The 24,015-nt window shown below is 39.9% G+C and overlaps 1 protein-coding gene across 2 annotated transcripts in view; it reads right to left on the bottom strand.

Moving 5' to 3' along the window:
• The window catches only part of OSBPL10 (oxysterol binding protein like 10), a 185,290-nt gene that overhangs the window by 68,462 nt on the left and 92,813 nt on the right, over nt 1-24,015 (bottom strand). For both annotated transcript variants that reach the window (XM_073333363.1, XM_073333364.1), the window contains 2 exons: nt 13,871-14,081; nt 1,823-1,974 (listed from right to left, as the gene is read on the bottom strand). In XM_073333363.1, the coding sequence (XP_073189464.1) occupies nt 1,823-1,974; nt 13,871-14,081 (363 nt within the window). The remainder of the gene's footprint in view (nt 1-1,822; nt 1,975-13,870; nt 14,082-24,015) is intronic.

Raw genomic sequence — 24,015 nt, 5'->3', positions numbered from 1 at the left:
CTGGAGATATCAAACAAAACCTAGGGCCCAAAACAGAATGTCTGTTCATATGCTCAAATGAAACCAGAATTTAGTTTAGTTTCTATCTGCTAAAGACAGAAAGCAAGTGGAATGTCAATCTGGCTCTTGCTTTTATAGCTGGAACAACAACTGCAAAATTGAAAAGCTTCCTGTCTCCATCTGCTAATGTTATTCAGTGTCTGGACTGAGATAGGAGAAATATATTTAAAGAAACTGTCAAGTCTGCAAAGCCAACAGTTAGACCTTGTAGCTGTCTGGATAGGCAGACATATGTACTTCACCATCCCTTGACTTACCGTAGCTTGTCTGATTTGCTTTTGGAATTGAAAACGTACCACAATCATCTATAAAGTGTGTTCTTATGACTAATGCATTCACATATATCACAATATATAAAATTATTGTAATACATCACACTGCCCTAGTGCTTCACGCAAGCAATAGTCTTGTAATTTCCAGCACTTCTGGTTCTTAAACAATAGAGCAGATAGGCAGAAATGAAGGATGATGGAACATGCATGCTGCAGATAAGAACAACCCCAGTATCTTGGGGTGTGATGGTGAACTGATTGTCCAGCAGAGAAGTTCGGATTTTACTAGTATTTTAGCCTTTACTTTTGGAAATGTATTTTACAGGAATACACTGAGGACAATGCATCAGAAAATGAGCTATATAATGTGTGCTTCGGGTGTAACAAGTGTCTTTGTAAGGTACATCATTATGGGTATAAAAAATCCCTCTGTCAAGTACTTTGCAAGGAACTTACTCTAAAAGAGAAACACATTTTTATACAAGTCCTAGGACACAGCTGGCAAGCAAATGCTCCATCAATAAACTGATATCTTCTAACAGAGATCAAGCACTCCTGAAGATGTCTTTGGACCCAATCCTAGCAGGTGCAGAGTTCCCTCAACTTCATCTAGTAGGATTGGTCCCTTTATCTGGAGGATAATTTTCAACTGGAATTAAGTTGGATTCCCCACACAAAGGTGAGCAGCTCTTTACATCCACATAAATATATCAAAACCACATTAGAGTTAGAAATAAGTTTACAAGTGAGTCTATCACTTGCCTTAAAGTGTTCGCCATGCGAACCAGCATGTCTACAGCAGCCATGGGTATTAAATGCTGCTATTAGACAATCTGCCAATTGCTACCATGGTACACTGTTTTATAGCAATGCCTACCTAATAGTGCACACTGACAATCTCCTAATATCTTGACAACTTTTATACAGTGTCCTGCCAATTCAGAGAGACCAGTATTAGATAGTTTCAAATCTACAAATCATTGATGCAGACATCTCAAGAACTGTTGCAGTGTGCTGTGTTAGTGTGAAGTAAGGAGTCCCTATTCCATGAAACATTACAATATATGCAGCAACTACTCAAATCAGGTCACAATGGGCACCACTAGAATGGACTCCTCATAATTCTTCCATTGAAGATCAAAACAGCTTCAGGCTGAACAAAAGCACATGTAGTACATCAATTCGTAAATTTATCTGCAGTAATCCCACACACGCAGTAAAACACACAGTAAGTGCCATACATAAATATATCGGTCTAGGTTTTTATACTGCATTTTTCACCATACTCCACCATCCATCTTCGCTGTTTAACTTTACTTACTAATTAAGCCATTTAAAATAAAAAATATTTTAAAAGTGAAAAGGAGCAGTTTAATATGAATAAATACCTGTCAAACACAATTTGGCAAGAATGGGCAAGCTACAAGCATGGTAGGGCTTTCTAACCTAAATGAAAAAGAAAACAATATACACAGGTCTACTGTGTTTACCTCAGTATTTGGTGGTAGTGTTTGCCCATCTTGAGTTGCAGTTGGTACTATCGCCCACGTTATATTGGCACTAGCAGATGATAAAGAGCTGAGAGCACTGTTTTTCAGTTCTGTGGAATGTGACTTTGGCCCAGGCCATCCCAGGATGTTTTCTGAAACAGAAAACTAGAGTTAGCCACAAGACTCATCTTCTAGACAGGATTTTAATCTCAGTGTCCTAAATTCTATATATGAATTGCTACTTGTAGTCATAGTCATCTCCCCCACCCCTCTATGCACACACACCTTTGCCACGGTAACTAAAAGATGCTTATATCCTGCATTTAGCAACAATTTATCTGCAATAAATTCCCGTTTTGAGGTGGATAGCTAACATTTACCAAGAAAATTACAAAAGCTATTCAAGCCAGGAATCAATATGGCATAATTAATATAATAACAGGAAATTCATGGTATTTTGATTTTTACCTTCAGCAAATACTTTGAAGCTCATTTTGTTTTCTCCTCTTCCCACTAACTGTGACATTGCAGCTTACATTTTACTTAATCATCACAACTACACAAACATTACAGAACTCTGTAGCAAAGGTCCAAATTATATTTCATGCTCGAATTATCAAATATATTTCAGTTAAGGTCACACGTTATACATGAAGATAATGTGCAATTTAGTACAACTTTCCTAATAAAAATCAAAAACTGTCAATAGTTGTCCGTGCCAATATTATTTAAAAATCTTATAATGGCCCTGAAATAAATATGTAGATTTTCTCCTCATACTAGAAATATGAGTCAGTATCACAATAAAGGGAATGCTTGATTATTCATCTTCTGAATAAAGTCCCAACCCAAAGACGAGTTCAGACAGCATCCATGACTTTTTTCCCCACTCCTCCTGTCTAGGCTGACCAGATAGTAAGTGTGAAAAAATCTGGACAGGGGTGGAGGGTAATAGGAGCCTATATATGAAAAAGCCCCAAATATCGGGACTGTCTCTATAAAATCGGGACATCTGATCACCCTACTTCTGTCTGAAGCCTCTATTTTAGCCCACTACATGTCATTTTGTTTCTCCTCTGTTTTGTTAGAGGTCTTTCTGCATTGGTTAGGAAACCACTTTAGCACCTCTATCAAGACCTGTGTTCACACTAGAAAGTTGTAAACTAAAGATGAGCCTGAACCATAAGCCTCCATCAGTACATTCCTGCCCCCTGGGCATATTTGAACTCTGGCTCGGGCGAACCTTCAGGGATAACAGGTTCCTGGAGAGTAGCAAAAGCCTAATGGACAATCTTTGTACCAGTTTACTCTCCAGTTTGTGTGATGGGTTACATTGCTGTCCACTCCAAAAAATACATCAGCACTAAAAAAAGCTCGCTAGGCCTCAATCGCTGCATTTAGTTTTAGTTATTAGAATTACCAATAACAGCAGAAAATATCTAGATACAGACCACAAAATGACTAATTGCATGAAGGGCATGCGGAGATGGGAAGGGGTTAGTACAGGAAGGGGATGATTACAAGCTCTTTGAGACGGACTTTTTTGTGCATGTGTTTGTGAGCTCCAAACACTACCATAATACAAGCGATAAAATAAATATCAGATTATGATTATTGTTCGATTAGGTAATTCCTATGCTACTGTTAATTTAACCTATTATATTGTAATTACATATTTACAATGCATTTTGTAACTAGAATATTTCTAATGTGTTTTAAATTATTAAATTTAACAAGTAGGAAGAATAAACTGTGTGTGTTTAACCAAAAAGAAGCTGTCATCTGTTCTAAAGATAAGAAGGAATGTGGACTTAAAAATAATATAGAGAGCAGAACTTTTAAAATGATTAATTACCCTTCTCACCCATCCCTGGGAATTGCTTTACGTAAAAATGGTATCCCACTACTTTTTAATTCAGCATGAATGGTCACTGAGATGGGATCTAACACTCCAGTTCCTAGGAATCTTTTTGAAAAAAAATCTTAAAAGCTGTGTAAATACAGAAATCAATTTTGAGGTTGATTTGAAGCTACCAGAACAACCTAGCAGGTTATCTCCACTCCCCAACCTAATTACACAATGGTTTATTCTGAGCAAGCCCTTAGTTCTGTTTTTCTCTTGACTACACATACTTACAATCATCACAGTATGACAGTGAAAGTTATTTTAATGAGGAATATAGTCCTTAGTACATATAATATATTCAAAACTAAGGGCTATTCTCTTTTGCTTTGGGGATGTGGGGGTTTCATATATTTTAAAAATTTGTCAGTGAAGAAGTGTTCCATCCAGTTTAAGATTCCAAATCAGTATTGGAATATATACCTAGATTTAAAAACAAAATTACCAAAAGGTAAATTGAACAGTATGGTTCAATATAAAACATTAAAAAACAATTTCTCTTGCACTTACTTGCCCAATGAGGCCATGAAGTTTCCATGTTTCCCCAGCAACATTTCAGTGACATCACAAAGCTATATAAGTCTCCTTGCTCACATTAGGAGTCTGTGATGTCATCCATTGCAGAAGAAAGCCAGAAACTGAGGCCTCAATAGGCAAATTAAGCATGAATTTATTTTCAAAGATCTTTAGATATAAATGTAAAAAGCTTGTGTTTTATTCTAAATGCACACAATAAGACAACATTTCCATTGGCCCGGGGCAAGAGTAGTGTTCTTTATTGCTATTGCTGTATTGTTGGATCTTTCCTGGGGACTGCACTTTGATAGGGTGGGCAGGCTTATGAAGTCCAAAGACCTTACGAGTTCTGCTGGTGGGAGTTTTCACTCCTTGTAGGATGGGAACCAGACAAGAAACAGTCCATTGGTTCTCCAGTTTGGGGGTTGAGCGACAGGCCAGTAACCTATCCTCATGAAAAAAACTTAAGTTATAGAAATGCAACAATGTCAGTAAGTAGGCAGAGCCTTTTTTGTGCAGCTATCCTAAGCAATACTTGACAGCTCAGGATAGATTCAGATGCTGCTGGAGATCTGAGTTCAGTTTGTGATCCTGGTCCTATTTTTGCTTACATTTTAAGTGATGTGGAGACAAAGCAAGGGACAATCCCACTGCTCCAAAGTGCGCTCTGACAGACTAAAAGAACAACACTGAAGGGCCCTGGAGACCTGCCTGGGACATCCACAGAGTTCTGTGGGAGATGCATGTCTTCAGAGTTAAAGGATAAAATTGAATGAAAAAAGTTCAACTAAAAAGTTAAAGTCCTCTTGAGGGAATTAATGTGACTGTAGCAATGAGCCTCTTCTTTTAATCATCTCCCAAAAGAATAGTATAGCTCTCAGAGCAAAAAGGCCATGAACATGAACAATTTGGCTAAGATTTGACAAAGTCTGTGTGAGGAAGACTTGAAATTTTGTTCTAAAATAAACATGAAGTTAAAATGAACTCAAAATAATTATATATTTTGGCTAGCCACACAAGACCAGTTTTGTGTAATTGATGTGCCACGTGTGCATGTCTCTATTTTTAATAGGTGACTAATAATATATATATGTGTTGTCCCTCTCTCCTTCCCATATGAATAGCTCATTATTGGGTAACAACAAATAATAAAGAATATAGCAGAACTGTCTGATCCTTTTCTAAATGGGACCGGGGAAGGGGAGGTGTGCAATAGAAGAGAAAGTAAATCAGCCAATCAACCCCCTAGTCTATCCACTCTCCCCTCTCTTATTTGCATACTGCAGTCCTGTTGACCATTGTATTTACAAACTACAGACTTTTTTTTTTTTTAATAGTAAGTGAACATGAGAGAAAAAAGTGTCATCTGAATGATACTGCACTTGTGCAGTTTGGATCAGAACTGCAGAACTAGTTGTCTGTACAAATGGACAAAAATATTTTATGGGTATTTTATTTTTAATACATAAAATCTACTTTATTTTTAACTACATCTTTTTTGCTTCAATATAAAGACACATGGTGTCAGGCCAGAACTCACCATCTGCTCCCCTTTTTCCTTCCAAGGTCTTAAATTCTTTTACTGAAATAAAAACTATGGGAACTATGCAAGTGTGTTTTCCCCATCTGTCCCAAGGGCAACCATGACCATCACAGACAGAAGAACAGCCCTTGTCAGTGTGGCACTACGCCCCCATATTCTTCATAGAAATTGTTGTTATATGATGTGAATATGGCATAACTATGATGTATTTTATGCAAGATAAGACATGTGAGATATCATTGAAAAAGTTACGACTTACTGAGTATGACCATCCTATTTGTATGCATGTATCATTTTTATATCTAAAGTTAAATGCAAAGACAATATTTCTATTACAAATGAGTACACCTTGGGAATGCCCACTAGACAGCATTCAGTCAGTCTAGATGGCTCGCTGGGAAGGGCCATTAGGGAGAACAATAGGTCTTTGAAGATGCTAATCTCCCACCAGGAAGCCTTCCTGGGGACGCCGCAAACAGCCTCTGAGTTATGGACTCCATGATAATATTAGTATTTTTCCACTGACTGAGGTTGGGAATCACATGGGAGACAAAGGATTCCTGCCATATGCAAAAACTGTTAAAGGCAGGGGAGTGACATCATCAAGGTTGATTCTTCATTGACTTCCCGCCCAAGAAAGACGACTGCTGGAAATACTTGAGAACAAAAAGACTGGACTAGGGGAGAAGGGTTGAGCCCAGGCTAGAGGGTGTCTAGCCTGCAAAAGTAATATCTGGAGTTTTAAGATGCAAGCAAGTGCAGCTTGCCTTCAAGAATCTCTGCAATCTGCCTAAAACAGCATTTAGAGTGAGAAATTGCTACTTATAACCAGTTTCTTTAGTATATTAAGCTTAGATTGCATGTTAGTTTTATTTGCTAGATCATCTGTTTTGATCTATTTGCTATCCCTTATAATCACTTAATCTGTCTTTTGTAGTTAATAAACTTGGTTTGGTTTTGTCTAAAACCAGTGTGTGTGGAAATCATAACTTGGGGCAGAAAGCTGTGTACGTCCCTTCTCCACACTGAGGAAGGGGGCGAATTTCATGAGCTTACACTGTACAGTTCTCGATGCAGTGCAAGATGGTACAATTTTGGGTTTACCCTCTAGGGGGCCATGTGCTCTTGAGGACTGGGCAACTCCTTAGCTGAGCCTTCCCATACAGAGCTGATCTCAGTATGTGTGTGTATAGCTGCAGCTAGCTGTGTCGCTACCTGTACGTGTGCTGGTAAAGTGCAGTCTGAGGCCTGAGGGAGGGCTTGGCTGGCTTGCCTCAGCAATACAGAGTAAATGGAGCCCAGGCTGGTGGGTCAGGCAGGCTCAGAGGTACCCAAGTTCCAAGTGGCACCCCGAAGGGGGGGGAACCCATCACAGTCAGCTTAATCAATGTTTTTAAAGTTGCTGTTACACAACTAAGTTCTGATCCAACTAGCAATATCAGCATGCCAAGAGCCAAGGACCAAAAGGGAAAAGCACATCTTCTTTCCTATCGTCTCTTCAGACAAGAAATATCAATTTGCTGTATTCATCAGCTTGGAGTCTAACTACTTAACAGAACAGCTGGACATGCAGCATCCCAGAAAAGGCAGTAATGAAATATCTTTGGCACACCCCTTAAAAGTAAACAGCAGTGATTAGTCATAATAGCTTAGAAAGTTAAAAAAATTGTACTAAATGTCATGAGAAGCTAGTTTTCATAACAGATTTTAAAAATATCTATGGCTTCTACTAGAAATTCTCTCGTGACACACTTCAGAGCCCCAGCAACATTCTTCTTTAATCTGCCAGATCTTACTTTGGAGCAGTGAAGTCCCCCTAGCCCTGTGCTGCACATGGTAAATGGAGCTGGTTTTCTTTAGTGAGCGCTGCCACCTAAGTAATATCGCATCCTGCTTCCCAGAAGTAAGCAAAGCCTTATGAGGCCACTTAAGGACCAAGAATATTCAGAGCTCATTAGAAATCATAATAAATCAGATAATTTCAAAGTTAATTCTTTAAACATTTGTTTTAGTTACTTTAACAGTTATATTTACAATTAGAGGATACGACAACACATCTCCTCTCTACTTGATACAGATAATGTCCACACTATGGTTGCCAGGCATCCAGTTTTTGACCGGAACACCCCATCAAAAAGGGATCCTGGCAGCTACAGTCAGCGCTGCTGACCGGGCCATTAAAGGTCCGGTCAGTGGTGCAGTGGGGCTAAGGCAGGCTCTGTGCCTGCATTGGCTCCGTGCGGCTCCCAGAAGCATCCAGCTTTTCCCTTCAGCTCCTAAAGGGATGCGCGGCCACGGGCGCTTCATGCACTGCCCCCATCCCGAGCGCTGGCTCCACAGTTCCCATTGGCCAGGAACCACAGCCAATGAGAGCTGCAAGGGTGGTGCCTGCGGACAGGGGCAGCACGCGAAGCCACCTGGCTATGCTTCCATGTAGGAGCTGGAGGAAAATGCCGGCTGCTTCCAGGAGCCACCTGAGGTAAGCACCGCCCAGAGCCTGCACCCCAAACCCCCTCCTGCACCCCATCCCTTGCCCCAGGTTAGAACCCCCTCCCATACCCTAACTCACTCCCAGAGCCTGCACCCCTCACCCCGCCACACACACCTCAACCCCGTCCCAGCCCTGAGCCCCCTCCCACACCCAAACACCCTCCAAGATCCCACACTCCGAACCCCACATCCCCAGCTGGAGCCATCACCCCCCCACACACACACACACACCCCAATTCCCTGCCCCAGCCCAGAGCCCTCCCCACACCATGAACCACTAATTTCTAGCCCCATTCCAAAGCCCACACACCCAGCCCAGAGCCCCTCCCCCAGCTCGGAGCCCCCTCCCACACTCCAAACCCCTCATTTCTGGCCCCATCTTGGAGCCCTCACCCACACCTGCACTCCAGCCCCCTGCTCAGCCCAGTGAAATTGAGTGAGGGTGGGGGAGAGCAAGCGATGGAGGGAGGGGGGATAGAGTGGGTGGGGCCTCTGAAAAGGGGTGGGGCAGGGGGTGAGGCAGATGTGTTTGGTTTTCTGCAACTGGAAAGTTGGCAGTCCTAGTCCACACCTCCCAAATAAAAAAAAACCATCATCTGTACTACTAGCCATAAGACATGTTATTGCTGCCCAATGGTATAGCCCCTCTGTTCCCACTTTGGGCACTTAGTGCTGAAAATATGGCATATACTGATCATGGAAATTACTATTTTTCCATAAAATTGAATAAAAATTAATATTTTACAGTTCAGCTACTTGTTCTCAATCACATCAGATCCCTTGATTGAGAATGCTTTGTCTTCTGCTTTTGTGCACTTTATCCCAGATTTTGTGATTTTATCCCAGAAGAGCACAAGTGTCTCAGCAGTTCACAGGCCAAAATTAGGCCTTTCACATAGCTGGGGCTTGATGCATTAATTGCTTTGAACATTTATGTATTTTCTCCAACATACTGCAAATGAAGTAGGAAGAGAAGAAAGAGAATTTCTAGAATCTCAAAGTCATCTTTCTAAATTATTTCCAGTGCCCATTTCTTTCCAGATATGATGCAAGAACTGAAGAAATGTTTCAGCCATCCTCCAACAGGATAATGGTGGTTGAGCTAACAAGAATAATTATTTTGACCTCCTAATATTAGGAGATGACAACATGGGTCATCCATTTCGTTGAAGAAAGAATCTCCTGCATCTGCAGTAACCAAAAACTGTCTAAACGCTGTAGAATTAAAATCTCTCAATTGGAATTGGCTAGAGCATTACTTAGAGTCATTAGGTATGAGTTTATTCAGGTCTGATGAATCCGGAACAGCTTACTCTAATGACTCCCCCTAGAAATGACAATCCTATCAAAGAAGGCCTGAATAAAATTAAATCGAGAGGAGAAACCAGTAATCATGGCTTTTAGCCACAGGTTCCTTCAGGCAATTGTGTTGCATAACTGGACCCTGGAAGAAAAATCTCATGTTGCAAAGTACATCTTTTTAACAGGAGAGAGCAGACTAAATATTTTATAAGCTTTTTAGCCTCTCTGTTCCTCTTGATTTTCTTTTTCCTAGTTTAACTGTGTGTGTATTCAAACTCTAACAGTAAGAGCAGATGCCATGCCTGCCTTCAGGCCAATGCAAAGAGATTGTGAACTTCTAAGGGAATTTTTAGCTTTCCTTTCTATGAAACCTTTGGAAATACTGGTTCTATCCACGGGAATTAGAAACCTTATCAATGCCAAGAGGGAAAAGCTTATTGTTAGGCTAGAGGACCAACATTTGTATTTGTCCAGCTCCCCTATCTCAGCCAGTTTACTTGTTTCACATGGATCTAAAGAAGCGTGTCCAGAGATATAGAAATAGGAAGTAGTCCCCTCCTTCTCAGAAGGATTTTTGTATCGTCTTTGTTTCCTACCCCCCGGTTCCATGAAGAAAGCTAAAACAAAGCCAAGAATTTAAAGACCTCTTCTCAGTCAAAGAGGAATGCTCCTTCAATTTACTTTTTAAATACTGTATTTTGTTTGCATCTCTTATGAGGTGAGTGGAACATGGAAGATAAGAAGGGTCCTTTAGTTCCTGTGTTTCGTATGCCTATGTGGATTATTTAAGATGTGTAGTTATCCCTGGATTCTCTTTAGAAGTCTGAATTAAGACAGGGCCCCAATACAGTATTATGATGCAGATGGCACTTTATGCCAAGTACCCACGTAACTGTTTTATGTTCTGCATAACTCCAAAAAAAAATTGCTTTTTTCATGCCATCTTTCCACTCCTCAGCTCATCATCTAGCCCTTCTGCCATCCTTCTCCAGGTCTATTTTTTCTGTTTTCAGAAAAAGGAGTGTCCAGATTTTCCCACCCAGTTGTCTCTGCAGCTTTGTGGTTGGGTCTTACCTGACGGTTAAGCTAATTAGTAGGGCCAGTGTTTTCCGGCAATGAAAACAGAGTAATTTCAGATCTTCAAAGCTTTATATTTCAGAAATTTCAGATATGCATTATATTAATACAAAAGATACACGTATTGACAAACATGAGCAATATGTAATCCTTTACTGCACAAAAATGCAGTAGCCTACATTAGTGTTTACAGACAATTTTTTAAACCGAAATTGTCATTTTTAGAACATAAACGTATTAACTGATCATCATTATAACCACAAAACAAAATTCTTGCCATGCAAGACTATACATTTAAAATAAAAGTTGGATTACTGTTTTATGCAACGATCTAACAGCACCGGGAACTATGGAATAATTACATTTCTGCTAAAAGAAAACTAATGTTTTATTGCAAATATTTACATATCTCCTATATCAGCATACAAATATTCATTGACACGCACTTAGGACACATTAAAACTCATTTAGGCATACAGCTTCATATTTTCCAATGACATACAGTAATGTTGCAGGGCTAGCACTTGTCCAAGTTTGAAGAAACTGCATTCAGCATCAACTGAATTTCACAGGATCACCAAAACAACACAAGCAATCTGGCTAAATCTTGGCAAACATTTGTCCATGCTTCTCCAAAAACTGGAGAGAGAAATGTCATTGGGTACTAGGAAGTTTATTTACAATGTTCAAGTAAACTTCCCACTCACCCTCAAGTACAGAATTCAGCAGCAGAATACTCAGTTCATAGTCACCTATGTTGTGGGACAGTACACGAATTTGCTTGGGATTAATGATTCTCACATTGTGAAAAAAATCTATATGCTGGCTGTTTCTCTGTATTTAATTAAGTACCTCTGCACAGCTTTGAAAAACTTGATACTTGAGATTGTCTTCTCTAGCACATTCTGTTCTGTGTACTGCAGTATTTCCAGGATAGCTTAGTGGTTTGAGCATTGGCCTGCTAAACCTAGCGTTGTGAGTTCAATCCTTGAGGGGGCCATTTAGGGAACTGGGGCAAAAATTGGGGATTGGTCCTGCTTTGAGCAGGGGGCTGGACTAGATGAACTCCTGTGGTCCCTTCCAACCCTGATATTCTATGATTCTATGAAATCAAATGCAATTTTGTACACTTCCGTTGGTAATGTTGACCACGATTCAAACTTAAGCAGTGTCCAAACAAGTGGAGTTGCTTCTGCTTGGATAAAAATTGAATGTGCCACACAATGATACACTACAATAAACACTTAGCTCCTCTAAAACAGCAGTAGTCCTCCACTTTGATTTCCTGACCAATGAACCCTTTGTAATACTCCACATGATGGCAGAGATTGTCTACGGCTTTAAATCAAAGTATTCCATCTTGTTACAACCAGTTGCGGCGGTAGTGTTGGGCTTTCAACTCCATGGTCAATAAGGTAGACTCTAAGTGCGGTTTGCATATCAGCTTTTTTATTAGAGCACACAGACAGTCCACTTCTGTAAACAAACAGAGCCAGCGCTCACCTAGTATGCCCAGCAGGTCACATGAATGCAGCTGGTTAAAATGTCACTCAAACTGTCTTTAAATGACTTTCACATTTATTTTGCATTATAAACTACTACATTTGAAAAGTCAATGTCATGTTATATAACGGTCTTTATAACAGCTTGTGCAACTGCAGATTAATTCCACTTTTTCTACAAATTTAGCAGCAGCTGGGCAATCTGCTGAAACCTGCATCAGCTGTATTAGAATATTTGCAACATACCAGTTTACACTGTCTGTATATTCATCCACAATTACAGCTACGTGCTGACCCTTCAATTCAGTGACCAGTTGCTGCTTGTTTAGTTCAAAGACACAGGGAAGATTGACTTGTCTCAGTGTACTTGCTTGCAGGATACAGACTCCATTTCAGAAATGCTCGTTTAGGAATTCTCACATTTTGTCTGTTTTTTCTAGCGTGATGTTTGCGTTGCAACAGGCTTCCACCCAGTCTTGTACTATCTTTTCCCTGTATTTCTGATTTTCATTTTGTTGTGCAAGCACACCAGTAATTGTGCACTGTTGCTTTGTTGCTGTCTCATTGCTGCTCTCTAGCCTTTGCTTTCTTTTTTCCATGGCTGCAATATGACATGGACCTTTAATGTGGTTGAGTATGTGATCCTTTTTAACACGATCAAGAACTTGGCTGCAAATTGTACGAAATAACTTCCCTTCATCCACATGGAGCACATCTTTGCCGAATTCTTTAACTATCCTCAGGGTTAACCATTTTAGGCATTGGTAGTAAATGGCTTGAACAGCTGAAGCACAAGGTGGAAAAATCAGAAGAAATCGGCGATTCCAGAAATGAAAGGTAATTTCAGAAAATAATGCATCAATATCAGCAATTTCCAGAAAACACCGACCCTACTAATTAGAAAGGACGTTTTTCCCCCCGAGTAGTGAGGGATGGTGGTTCTTGAAAGGTTTTTAAGTAAATTAGGTAGAGATGGCAAAGTTGTTGTCAAGCCATCCAAATGTGAAGAATCATTGGTTTACATCTGGTCTTATAACAAGTCCTGATCCTACAATCGGGTCTAACAGTGAAATCTGTGTGTGAACTCTCCTGCTGACTATACTGTGACATGTTAGACCTTTATTTTGAAGCAGTTTACAGAGATCTAGAATCGGGCTAATTAAGACGAGGGTCTACATAGGTGCCAGGCTCAGGGTCCTACTTTGTAACTATGTAACCATATGCCAAAGGTAAATAGGAAGACACTATTGCTTTCTCTTTCCAAACTTAGAGAAAACCACAAGCACTGACTCAATATATAGGGATATCCTATCCTCCCTAGAGATTTCTATTTAGAAAAAAAAAAAGAGATAGAATTTGTTATTAAAGCACATTGTGTTAAATTTCAATTTATTAAAAAAAAATCTGCTTTTTAAAAAACAAAATTACTTTTCTTTGAACTTATTTAATTTTTTCTTATTTGCTGTTTCCAAAACCTATTTATGCAGAAGACACTTAACGGCTCTTTTGCTCTTGTTTTCTGATGTTGATGGTTTCTACAATATTTGTGGGTCAGAAGGAAAATGTTGATATCTCGGTCCAAGGAAGCTTATTTAGTGTTGATCCTGTGTCATTTCTTTAAGGAAAAGTCCATCCTGCCTCTCTGGGGATCATAATTTAAAAAAAATAAAATAATAAAAAATACAAAGACCAGGAAGAAGACAGCTTGTGCTCACCTGAAGGCAATGTCCTGTTATTGTGTTGGCCTGCCTGATGCATACTATGCTGTAATAAATTCAGGCATTCTCCAAGGCAGCTTAGGGTGGCAGCAGAGGTAGCTTTTAAAAGCAGCAAGTCCTGATCCAAGGCAGAAAGAGGTCCAGAACCTGGAAGGGATTCAATGGCTTGCACAAGATTCTTCTGTTGTCCCTCCACTTGGCTCATGATCTGTAAGGGTTAAAAAAAAGCCATGTGGTCATACGAAAAGCCTTCATTTGCACCTTACAAATTGACATGTCAAACTGTATTTAAACCTTACTATAGTTGAATGTTAACGTTCAGTTCAGTTAACGTTCAGTTAATCAGTAGAAAACAGACATGCATAAAAATATCCGTGTGAAGAACATAGGCACACTGAAAGAAAGAGAATTTTAGATTCCTAATTTTAAAAAAACTAATGCCACTCAAAAACAAACCGTTCAGTATGTTAGGGCAAAACTTCTTAAAAAAAAGTTGGCATCCTAGATTTCAGGAATGAATCATGCTTTATGCTTTTCACTATATGAAAAAGATCCAGTCCTATCTCCTTTTCCTTTATTAATTCAAGCTTATAATTCCTCTCCCCAGGATATGATCTGAAAATCCAGACGAACATAAGCAGAATCTCCTGTCCTCTTCCATTTGTGTCATGGACAAAGTGAGGGTTATTTTTATTTCTCAAAAAAATAATCAGTGAAAATTTGTTTTTTGCAAAACCGAAGGTGATTTGGACCCAGATACCATATTATTATTATATGTATTTATGAGGCACCTATTACTATAGTATCTGAAACCGCACATTTTAGGGAGATACAGTTCAGCTGCGCTTAGATATGGTCTATCTAGATAGAGAAAAATAAAATGGCATGCATGGCATACTTACATAAAAGGCAGTAGATGAGAAAATAGTGTGAAGTACAGTACTACACATATTGGATAGTACCAAAAAGAGTAAAGCAACTTTCAGAAACCCTCCTTACTGCTGAGAGAGGAAAGAGGGTGTTCAAATCCCTAATACAGTTGAGTCCCAGAGCTTCTAGGTGGTAGGGGGTACAGCACACAATTACACTAGGTCACTTTTCTTTCACCTGCCTTTCCAAAGAGAAAAGACTAAATGGAACACTGGCACATGCAGATGCAAATGCCACTGAAATAACTGGAAGCCGAACCCACCCATGCCAGGGCTGAATTTGGCTCAGGATATTTTACTTTTGTGACGCTCTCAGACCTCACCAAGTTATGACTAAAGAGAGAGATGTTATCCCTGAACTCAGAGGGATGGTTTGAAGACCATGTCATTCTGCTAGTGCCATCAATTCCTTACAAGTGTTTGCAGAAGGATTTATTTATTTGTTATGCTGCCACCTACACAGTCTTTTCTTACTTCCACAAGGCAGAATTTGACTCAGACTTATTCCTGAGGCTCTTTCTTTGATGTAATGTATCTCAGAAGGCAGACAAAGTTAAACTAAACATACCCATGGTTGGATATACTTATTTGTGGTTCAAGCAAACTCTCACTGAGTGACAAAACAAGACAGGATTTAGTCACACCAGTATTTAAAAATATTAACAAAATGAACAGAAACAGTGTCCACTGAAACACTGATGTACAATGAGGTTAAATAGAGATGCAAACTTAACTTGATCACTAAACATATCTAGAGTCAGAATATAAACTCCCTTCAGTTGGCGAACACAGATACATTTGAACCCCAGTAGTGTTGACCTTCAAACAATTAATCAGAAGAACAACATCTCCAGAATGTCTGCTATATCCCACTGTGACTCAGTGGGAGTTACAGGATAGACCAGTTTCCAGTTCTCTTTCACTAGAGCTCCTCTGCCAAGCTAAAAGCAAAAAAGTCACATTTTCTATAACCCTCCAACTCCCTCTCCAACAATTTTCCCCCATGTCTGGTTATTTCCCCAGTCTAGGACTCCCCTGTCTAAAGATATGCAGGAAGATACCCCGGGGGAGTTCTGTAAAATTTTAGTTATGTCAGATCCTAATGTTGAAAGTTTCAGGGTTGAGAGAACATCTATTTCTCAAACCATAAAAGGAATTTTAGATCACATTTTAAAATAAAACATGTACAATATTCCACATGCAGTATTCTATTTTGTCCTTTTCTGTTTTTAAAACATTGTGTATTTTGCTAAATATGGCATTTTAAACCCTTAAAAGTAAAGTGCTATTTAATAAAACTTGTAAGGGCATTTAGTAAGTGTACACATACAGTATCATAGACTAAACTTCAAAATCAGAATATGATCAGAGAGATAAATAAATCAAAACCTACCTAACTTCAGCTAGATTAACATCTGGCTGAGTTTACAGACCGGTGAATGCTGATAACATCTACAGAACAATACACCACATTATTTGTGCTGCTGCTATAATGCAATTTATTGATCAGATTTAACCATGACATCATATAAGACATACATTTGCACTAGCATTTACAAAGATCACTAGATACTGTATATATCTTTCATATAACTAATTTAAAATTAATCAGATTACAAACTTTTCAGAGCAGGTGCTATTCTACTCTGTGTTTATACAGAATCTAACACAGTGGGTCTCTAGGCTCTACCCTAACACAGATAAATAGTAATCCTGACTGGGGCCTCTACACACTAGCCTAATACAAGCAGTACCAAACACCAAGTTTGTAACTGGTTACAAAAAGGTAGCTATAATCCTAGCATAGATAAATGATAAAAATGTACATTTTCAAGCTAAAATGCAACATTACTAGAAACTCACTCTGAAACCCCCAGAGGATTCAGATTCTTTTACTCAGCACTTTTCTTATAAGTTACTTCCACAGTGACTTGTATTGTATTAAACAATTGAAATTTCTAAGAATAATTTAATGTAATCAGTATTACTTCACTGTGGAAGTCATCAATAAAAAGGAGTTAATGCCTTAAATAAATCTCATGCGAACATAGTTTAATTAATAAGATAATTGTAGGCTTAGGCTCAAGATTCCAAAGCTGCAGAAAAAGCATTAAAAAAAATCTAGGTGAATTTATAAGAATAAAAAAATGTCTACTTTCATCTGATTACTCCTTACATATTACAATGAATTGAATAGGTTTCATACATTTTTTTTTAAATGTAGCACACTTCACACACAGTCTGTCAAAATACCCTGGTTAGAAACAAATGACATTTCTTGAGATTGATGACTAATAATGTACAAAGATTGAGTCCACTGGAAAAAGAAGAGAGAGTTGACTATATTAAAGATGCAATTAAGTATCCTTGCAGACAAGTTATAGGCGGGGAAAATGGAAGGGTGTATTATTAGGGAAAGGAAAAGCTAGGTTTAAAAGCCAACTGGATACTAAAAGAAGTTTTAGAGCAAAATTTTTAGAGACAATGAGACCCAGAAGTTGATAGATGCATCTCCCAACTACGAATACACAAGCGAACTATGTAGGCAGTGAAAAACTACAGTGAATGCCTTGTATAAGAAAGTACACATATAACATCCACAGCCTAAAGAGTCTTAATGTAAATACAAACCGAAACTTCAGTGGAAAACAGACTGGCTTTTGGGTGGCTATATATAGGGGCTAATTAAATATTTGCATAATTGAGATAGAGAATCAGGAATAACAACAACTGTGTTCTCAAATTACAGCCAGAAACTTGAGGGGGGGGGTGAATTTTGTTTAAAACCCGACATAAAAAATGCCATTTTAAACACAATTTCATGTCCAACAATGGGCAATTCAGCATATATGAACACCTAAAGGACAAACATTTCAACAATCCTAGAACATTTAGGATGTGGTACAAAGAAAGGCAACCAAACACATTCTGTGTTATAGTAAATAAAAGCTATAATTAACTGCTAAAAAATTAAAAAAAAAAAAATCAAGAAATACTGAAAGTGCCATTTCTGCAGTAGAAGAAAAATCACAGAAATTCAATGGTTTTTAAAAGCTATATTAATCTTTCCACTGCAGAAATGCCATCTTACAAACCTTGAATGTCAACTTTGATTTAAAGGGCAATTGTTTCTGAGACTCAGTAAAAAAGAAATACCCTTCATTAAGGGTATTCTAACAATAATAAACTCTTTATTATTGTTTTATCACCGTCCTAAGTTAGAGATAAATTGAAACTTAAAAAAAAAAAAATCTAACTAACCCACGGAAGTCGACAACACATGACTGCTTTTTTGGCATGGCCTTAAAGAGACCTCATCTGGTAAATCAGACTATAAATACATCTCTCCAAAATTAGAAAGGATATGACAGTGTGCTATCCAGTCCACAGTGGTGCTATAAACAGAACACTTATTTTCTTTGAGTCAATGCACTTGGAGATTGCAACCATTGTGGGCCATATTATGACATTAAGGCAAATACCCTCTTTGGATATCTGCAGAGCTGCCCCACACCAGGGAGTTCTGAGAAGTATACCACAGCACAATGCTCCCAGGAATTCCATGGTATGTAGGCGGAACAATGCCCATCAAGCTACCTTTCAGACCAGGCAGAGTGCTCAACTCCCCAGCCAGCCCTGTTGGTCAAGGTAGAGAGCAGGGAGAAAACAGGGTCAAGACCACTGCCCACATCTCAGCCCTTTCAAAATAAGGGTATGTCTACACTGGGGGGGGGGGAGGAGGAGGAAAGGTGTGTTTTAACTCAGGTGGGCTAACTCCGGTTAAAATTGCAGTGAAGACACTGCAATTTGGCTTTTAATTCAGGTTAGCAGCTTGAGTTAACAATGCCTCTGTGGAGCTCAGAGTTGAATTTGAGCTGCTACCCTGAGTTAAAAGCTGTCTCCCCCTTCTCCCCCCCATCCTATTTCAACCTGAGTTAGGAACACACTTCTCCCCCTCCACCCCGAACGTAGACATACCTTGAGTGCAAGGACTCCAACTCTTCCTGGCCCTGCACTGGGATGCAAGGTTGTGGGGAGGCTCTTCAAGTCTCCCATAGCTACAATCTGGCCCTATATCTGACTATCTAATAAGGCAAATCTGACATGTTAGATTTTAAGAGGAACTAACTTCATGTATATTTAATGGTTTTATGCTAGTAGTTAGAGCACGGGTGGGCGAACTTTTTGGCCCAAGGGCCACATCTGGGTATGGAAATTGTATGGCAGGCCATGAATGCTCATGAAATTGGGGGTTGGAAAGTGGGAGGGGGTGAGGGCTCCAGCTGGGGGTGCAGGCTCTGTGGTGGGGCTGGGGATGAGGGGTTGGGGGTGCAGGAGGGTGCTCCGAGGTGTTTGGAGAGCAGGAGGGGGATCAGGGCTGGGGCAGGAGGTTGGGGGTCAGGGTGCAGGCTCTGGGCAGAGCTTATCTCAAGCTGCTCCCAGAAGCAGCGGCATGTCCTCCCTCCAGCTCCTATGCAGAGGCGTGGCCTGGCGGCTCTGCATGCTGCCCTGTCCGCGAGCACTGCCCCTGAAGCTCCCATTGGCTGTGGTTGCCACCCAATAGGAGCTGCGGGGGCAGCAATCGGAGCCCCCTGGCTGCCCCTATGCGTAGGAAGCGGAGGGGAGATGTGCTGCTGCTTCTAGAAGCCGCGTGGAGCCCCGGCATGCCTGGAGCAAGACAAGCCCCGGACCCCACTCCCTGGCTGGAGCTCGAGGGCGGGATTAAAATGTCTGAAGAGCCAGATGCGGCCCCCAGGCCGTAGTTTGCCCACTTCTGAATTAGAGAAACTACTTCATAAGTGTACAATACACTCCAGGATGACATGGAAACTCTCTCTCTCTATGAATAGGAGACCATAGAGATTCTGAATTGCCAAGTTTTACGACAATGTTCTGAACAGTTGAATGTGCCCTTGATACCAATGCCAATATGCTATTCTCTCTCTTTGTATTAGCCTGTAGATAGAATACTAACATGTGCCAGTCTATTAGCAAACACCAGCAGCAAATGGACCAGTCTATAGCCATCTCCTTTAGAAGATTTTACACTATCAAGAATACAATATTTTAAAAAAAATCTCTTGCATTATAACAATTGTGTGCAGATGGAAAAAATCATTCCTGACCTGCAGTGTTTCATAAGAAAAAATGAGAAGTCGGGAAAAAAAAACAGTACAGTCATTTGGAGAGGTCATAGCTATAGAAATAACAATCACATTAGGAAAGCTTTAACAATTCAAATGACAACATAAAAAAGCATCACAACTAAGGCTAAATTGATTGCTTCACCATTCCCTGTCCAAAGCCCTAGAAGGTATTAGGGAGAGAGCCAAGCTAGCCCTCGTTGAGTCTTGCCCAATTCTTTCTTAACACAATTGTTTTTTCTGTAAAAGTTCTATCTTTATAGGAATCAACTGCTCCTTTTCTAACCTTTTATTTTTTTTTAAAGCAAAGTGTTTTTTAGATTAGGTCTGAAAGGAGAGCAGGAGGGGGATCAGGGCTGGGGCAGGAGGTTGGGGGTCAGGGTGCAGGCTCTGGGCAGAGCTTACCTCAAGCAGCTCCCAGAAGCAGCGGCATGTCCTCCCTCCAGCTCCTATTTCCACAAATCCTTTACTGCTACTGTTTACGTTTTAATGCCATAAGTAAAGCTTATCAGAGAGAAAATGAGGGAGAGAACATGTGTGGGAGACCAAGCTTTGGAAATTACTTTAGGTTCCTAGACTGGGGAGTCCAACCTCACCACAGATGCTCTGAGGACTTTGTTCATATTTCAGGTAAACAAGCACGTATCGTAGCAACCGTATTTTGTAAGATTCCAAGATGCTGTAAGAAAACTCACAGAAGCATGCTGCATGTAAAGGGAAAACTGTCCATACAGAGTGAGTAAGTACAATCCCTGTAACTCTAATTCCACCTTGGGCAAGAGAGCTCCTCATTACGTGCTCTTGACATGAACTTGGTCAACAGGGATAAAAACTCATATGTTTTAGAAGTTTAAAAAAGAAAACACACCACACACAGCCAAATACATACCTAGCATAACTCTGTTGACATCAAACCAGTCACATCAGTAATTAATCTGACCCACTGGCTATAAATTTACTCAGGTTTATGATCCCCCTTCAGCGTTTTGTTGTTTTTTCCTTTTTGTTTTAATATATCACTTTTGGCTTAATTTCAAGTTGCTGGGTTTAGTGTGAGGGTACTGGGTGGTGTTGGTTGCCTGTAATATACAGAAGATCAGACGACGTGATCTGGTAGTCCTTTCTGGCCTTAAACTCTATGACTGATTTACAGCAACCAGGTCTCAGCTATTAGGAAAAGGAAAACGTATACATACTTACCTCACAGATATCTTTCTTTACATAGAAAGAGCTGCATATCACATACTACGCTTTTAGCCTGCTTCCATGTTTAGCAGATGCAGAACTCAGCCTTGTCAATCACTGGCTCACAGATTCACCACTCCAACTGCAAAGCCAGCCAAACTGAAATAACCCCATAACTATGATGAAAATGAGTAAAGCATTCATAACTCTAAACTATGGATATTTTCTATTGCAAAATATGAGACATTTGTTATTTGCTTAGCTTCTGAAAAGTGATTCCTTAATCCTATCCAAGGTCACTCAGATCTATGGGCCTTAATACTTAAATAAAGGAAATTTTCAGATAAGCACACATAAAATTTTCCTTTTCTTCAGCACAGTAACCTCCACAGATCTTACAGCAGGGTTTTATCAGCAGCATGCAGCAAAGGAGGCTAAATTATAGCTTAGCATATAAGTGAAATTGAAATAGCTATGCACAAAGGTCATTTCTTGATTGCCTGAGGCATTACAGCATACAACACCATCCTCCCATAAAACAGTGTTCTACACATCAGCTTTGAAGCGTTTTATGAAGAAACATCAAGGAAAACCAGGATGCCACCTCACTGATTTCTCCTAAAGCTCTGCAGTACGGAAGTTTGTTCACCTTGTCTCCAACAAGATTGGTAGGTTTCAGGCAGGAGGGGTATATCTGACTGATAGGTCTGAGTTCTGTTCCCAAAGCTGCGAGCAGGCTGAAAACTCATTGTAAAATCTATGAACATTACTATGCTGATGAAAAAATGTTAAAAGGATAATAAGAGCAATAAGATTAAGCAATAATTTGAAAATATTTTAGAAAGACCAAACCATAAAGAGAATGACTTTCACATCAATTGTCCTTTCTTGACTATTGAGTTCTTTTCATTACAGAGGAACAACACGTTATTATTCATCACCATTACACCACCTCAACGCAGCAGCCTTGGTGACCTCAATTATTTTAAAAAGGCAAGTGATGAATAGTAAAATTGAAACAGCTATAAAACAGTTAATAAGGCCTCAAAATTTGCAGATTTTCAGCTTGTCTCAACTGAGCTACTGAAAGCAAAGTTAGCTGGTGATGTCCCTCTCTGGTTCAGCCTATACACAGGGTCTCAGCAGGCTCAGCCTACCCAAGGATTGTGACAGTCCCATCCCCTTTTCATCTAAGCCAGACTTTTCGGGGGGTGGGGGGGGAGAAGACTAGTACAAGTGTAAAGGAGCAATTGGCCAATATGACTGATCAAACATGGGGAGTAAAAGGGAAGAGTGGCAAGTTCTCCCACTTTCCTGGCTGAGATAATCACCATCAGGAAATCTACTTTCAACTGTAAATCCACCAAGCAGAGAGCTCAAAAGGAAGGTTTAGATAGCCTGAAAGGCATCAGGTTCAGACTCCAGGGAAGGCACCAAGGACATGAATAGAGACTAGAAAAAGGTCACAGTGGCTTTAAAGGGACAATGCCAGCAGGGGAGAGGAACCCATCATCTTCCCCTATTTACCTGACTTCTTAGGCATTTTGCACATAAGTTTCAACTCTGAAGGAGATGGGGGTAGCCTTTGTCCAAGCCCTCCTGTAGAAAATCTAAAAGAGCTGGGATTCTGGGTCACCTAACAGCAGCACATCTTGCCCTACAAAATTCGAGGGGGGGGGGGGAACCACCCACACATACAGAAAGCAAAAGAGGTATCTTATTTTTTGAGAGTGCAGCCAGGTTTGAGTCCTTACCAGACATGCCCCAAACCTTCAGGATGCTCTTTCAAGAACTGGGCTGAGCAATTAAACTCACCTGGGAATAGGTGCATTATTGGACCCTGATGAATAAGACCTTGGCCTTCTTCACCCCCTGGGAAAGCTTCAGGAGGTCTGTATACTATGCCCAATCTTACCAACCTGTAGCAAAAATGATTCTCAATGGTATTTCAAATCTTTTTGAGGAAGGAGGAACAGAAAATCTTGCCTTGCTGTAACCACAAGCTAGCAAATTGCTGATCTGGACACATAAGATGAACAGATAGTCACTAAAAACTGTGTGGCACTCTAAACAACCAATTCTAACAAAAGTCTCTATTTTGCTACCCAGGGAATCTTTTTAGCTGTTGGATTCTTTGGGGATGTCTGTCTCTTTTGAGGAAGACTATATTTTAGGAGTCTATTTAGAGGACAAGAGCAATTTACCTCCAAAGTCTTATAGGAGCTTATATGACCTATCAGCAGATTTAGCAAACAATAGCTTGCCATCAGGAAGGTGTAGGTGATCTCTGACTTTCCAGACTGAGAAATGAACTCATCTTGACTAATATCCTCCCCAGGAAAAGAGGGAAACCAACATATCCAGCTTCTCTTGAAGGGCGTCAGATTTTAAAGAGATGCTTCTACAGGCATTTATAGTCCTCCTGAGAGACACTCATGAGGTCTGACCTAGACGACACTTCTCCCTTCTCTGGTTCTGACCCAAGGTCTGCTGGGGCAGTCACCAAAGCTCAAGAGGAAAAGCACAGCACAAATGCTTAGTGATCTTTTTACTAAAAGATGGGTTTATTTGTTGTACCATGATTACTGTGCTATATAATTGGTTATGTTTTGGCTATATACAGTATATGTTTTATAGTAAGAATTAAGGTATTAGAATAAATGAATAGGATAATAAATACTCGTATTAGCCATTTTCTTTTTATTCGTGCTTTGCAAGTAACAGACAGGATCTTGTCTGTGTCCATGTTAATTAGATTAGAGGAATTTTGAAGGCCTAGGCCCCAATGTCAGAAAAGATAGTTGCAAGATTTAGTAAAGCCTAATTTACGATGCCTTTTTTTGTTCACCATAAAACACTGGTATTTGTTACCTTTTGAAGGCCT

This window comes from Lepidochelys kempii, chromosome 2 (genome assembly GCF_965140265.1).
Source record: "Lepidochelys kempii isolate rLepKem1 chromosome 2, rLepKem1.hap2, whole genome shotgun sequence".
NCBI classification, from domain to species: Eukaryota; Metazoa; Chordata; order Testudines; family Cheloniidae; genus Lepidochelys; species Lepidochelys kempii.
The sequence above is the reverse complement of the archived record's forward strand: the minus strand, read 5'-3'. Positions and strand labels throughout refer to the sequence as shown.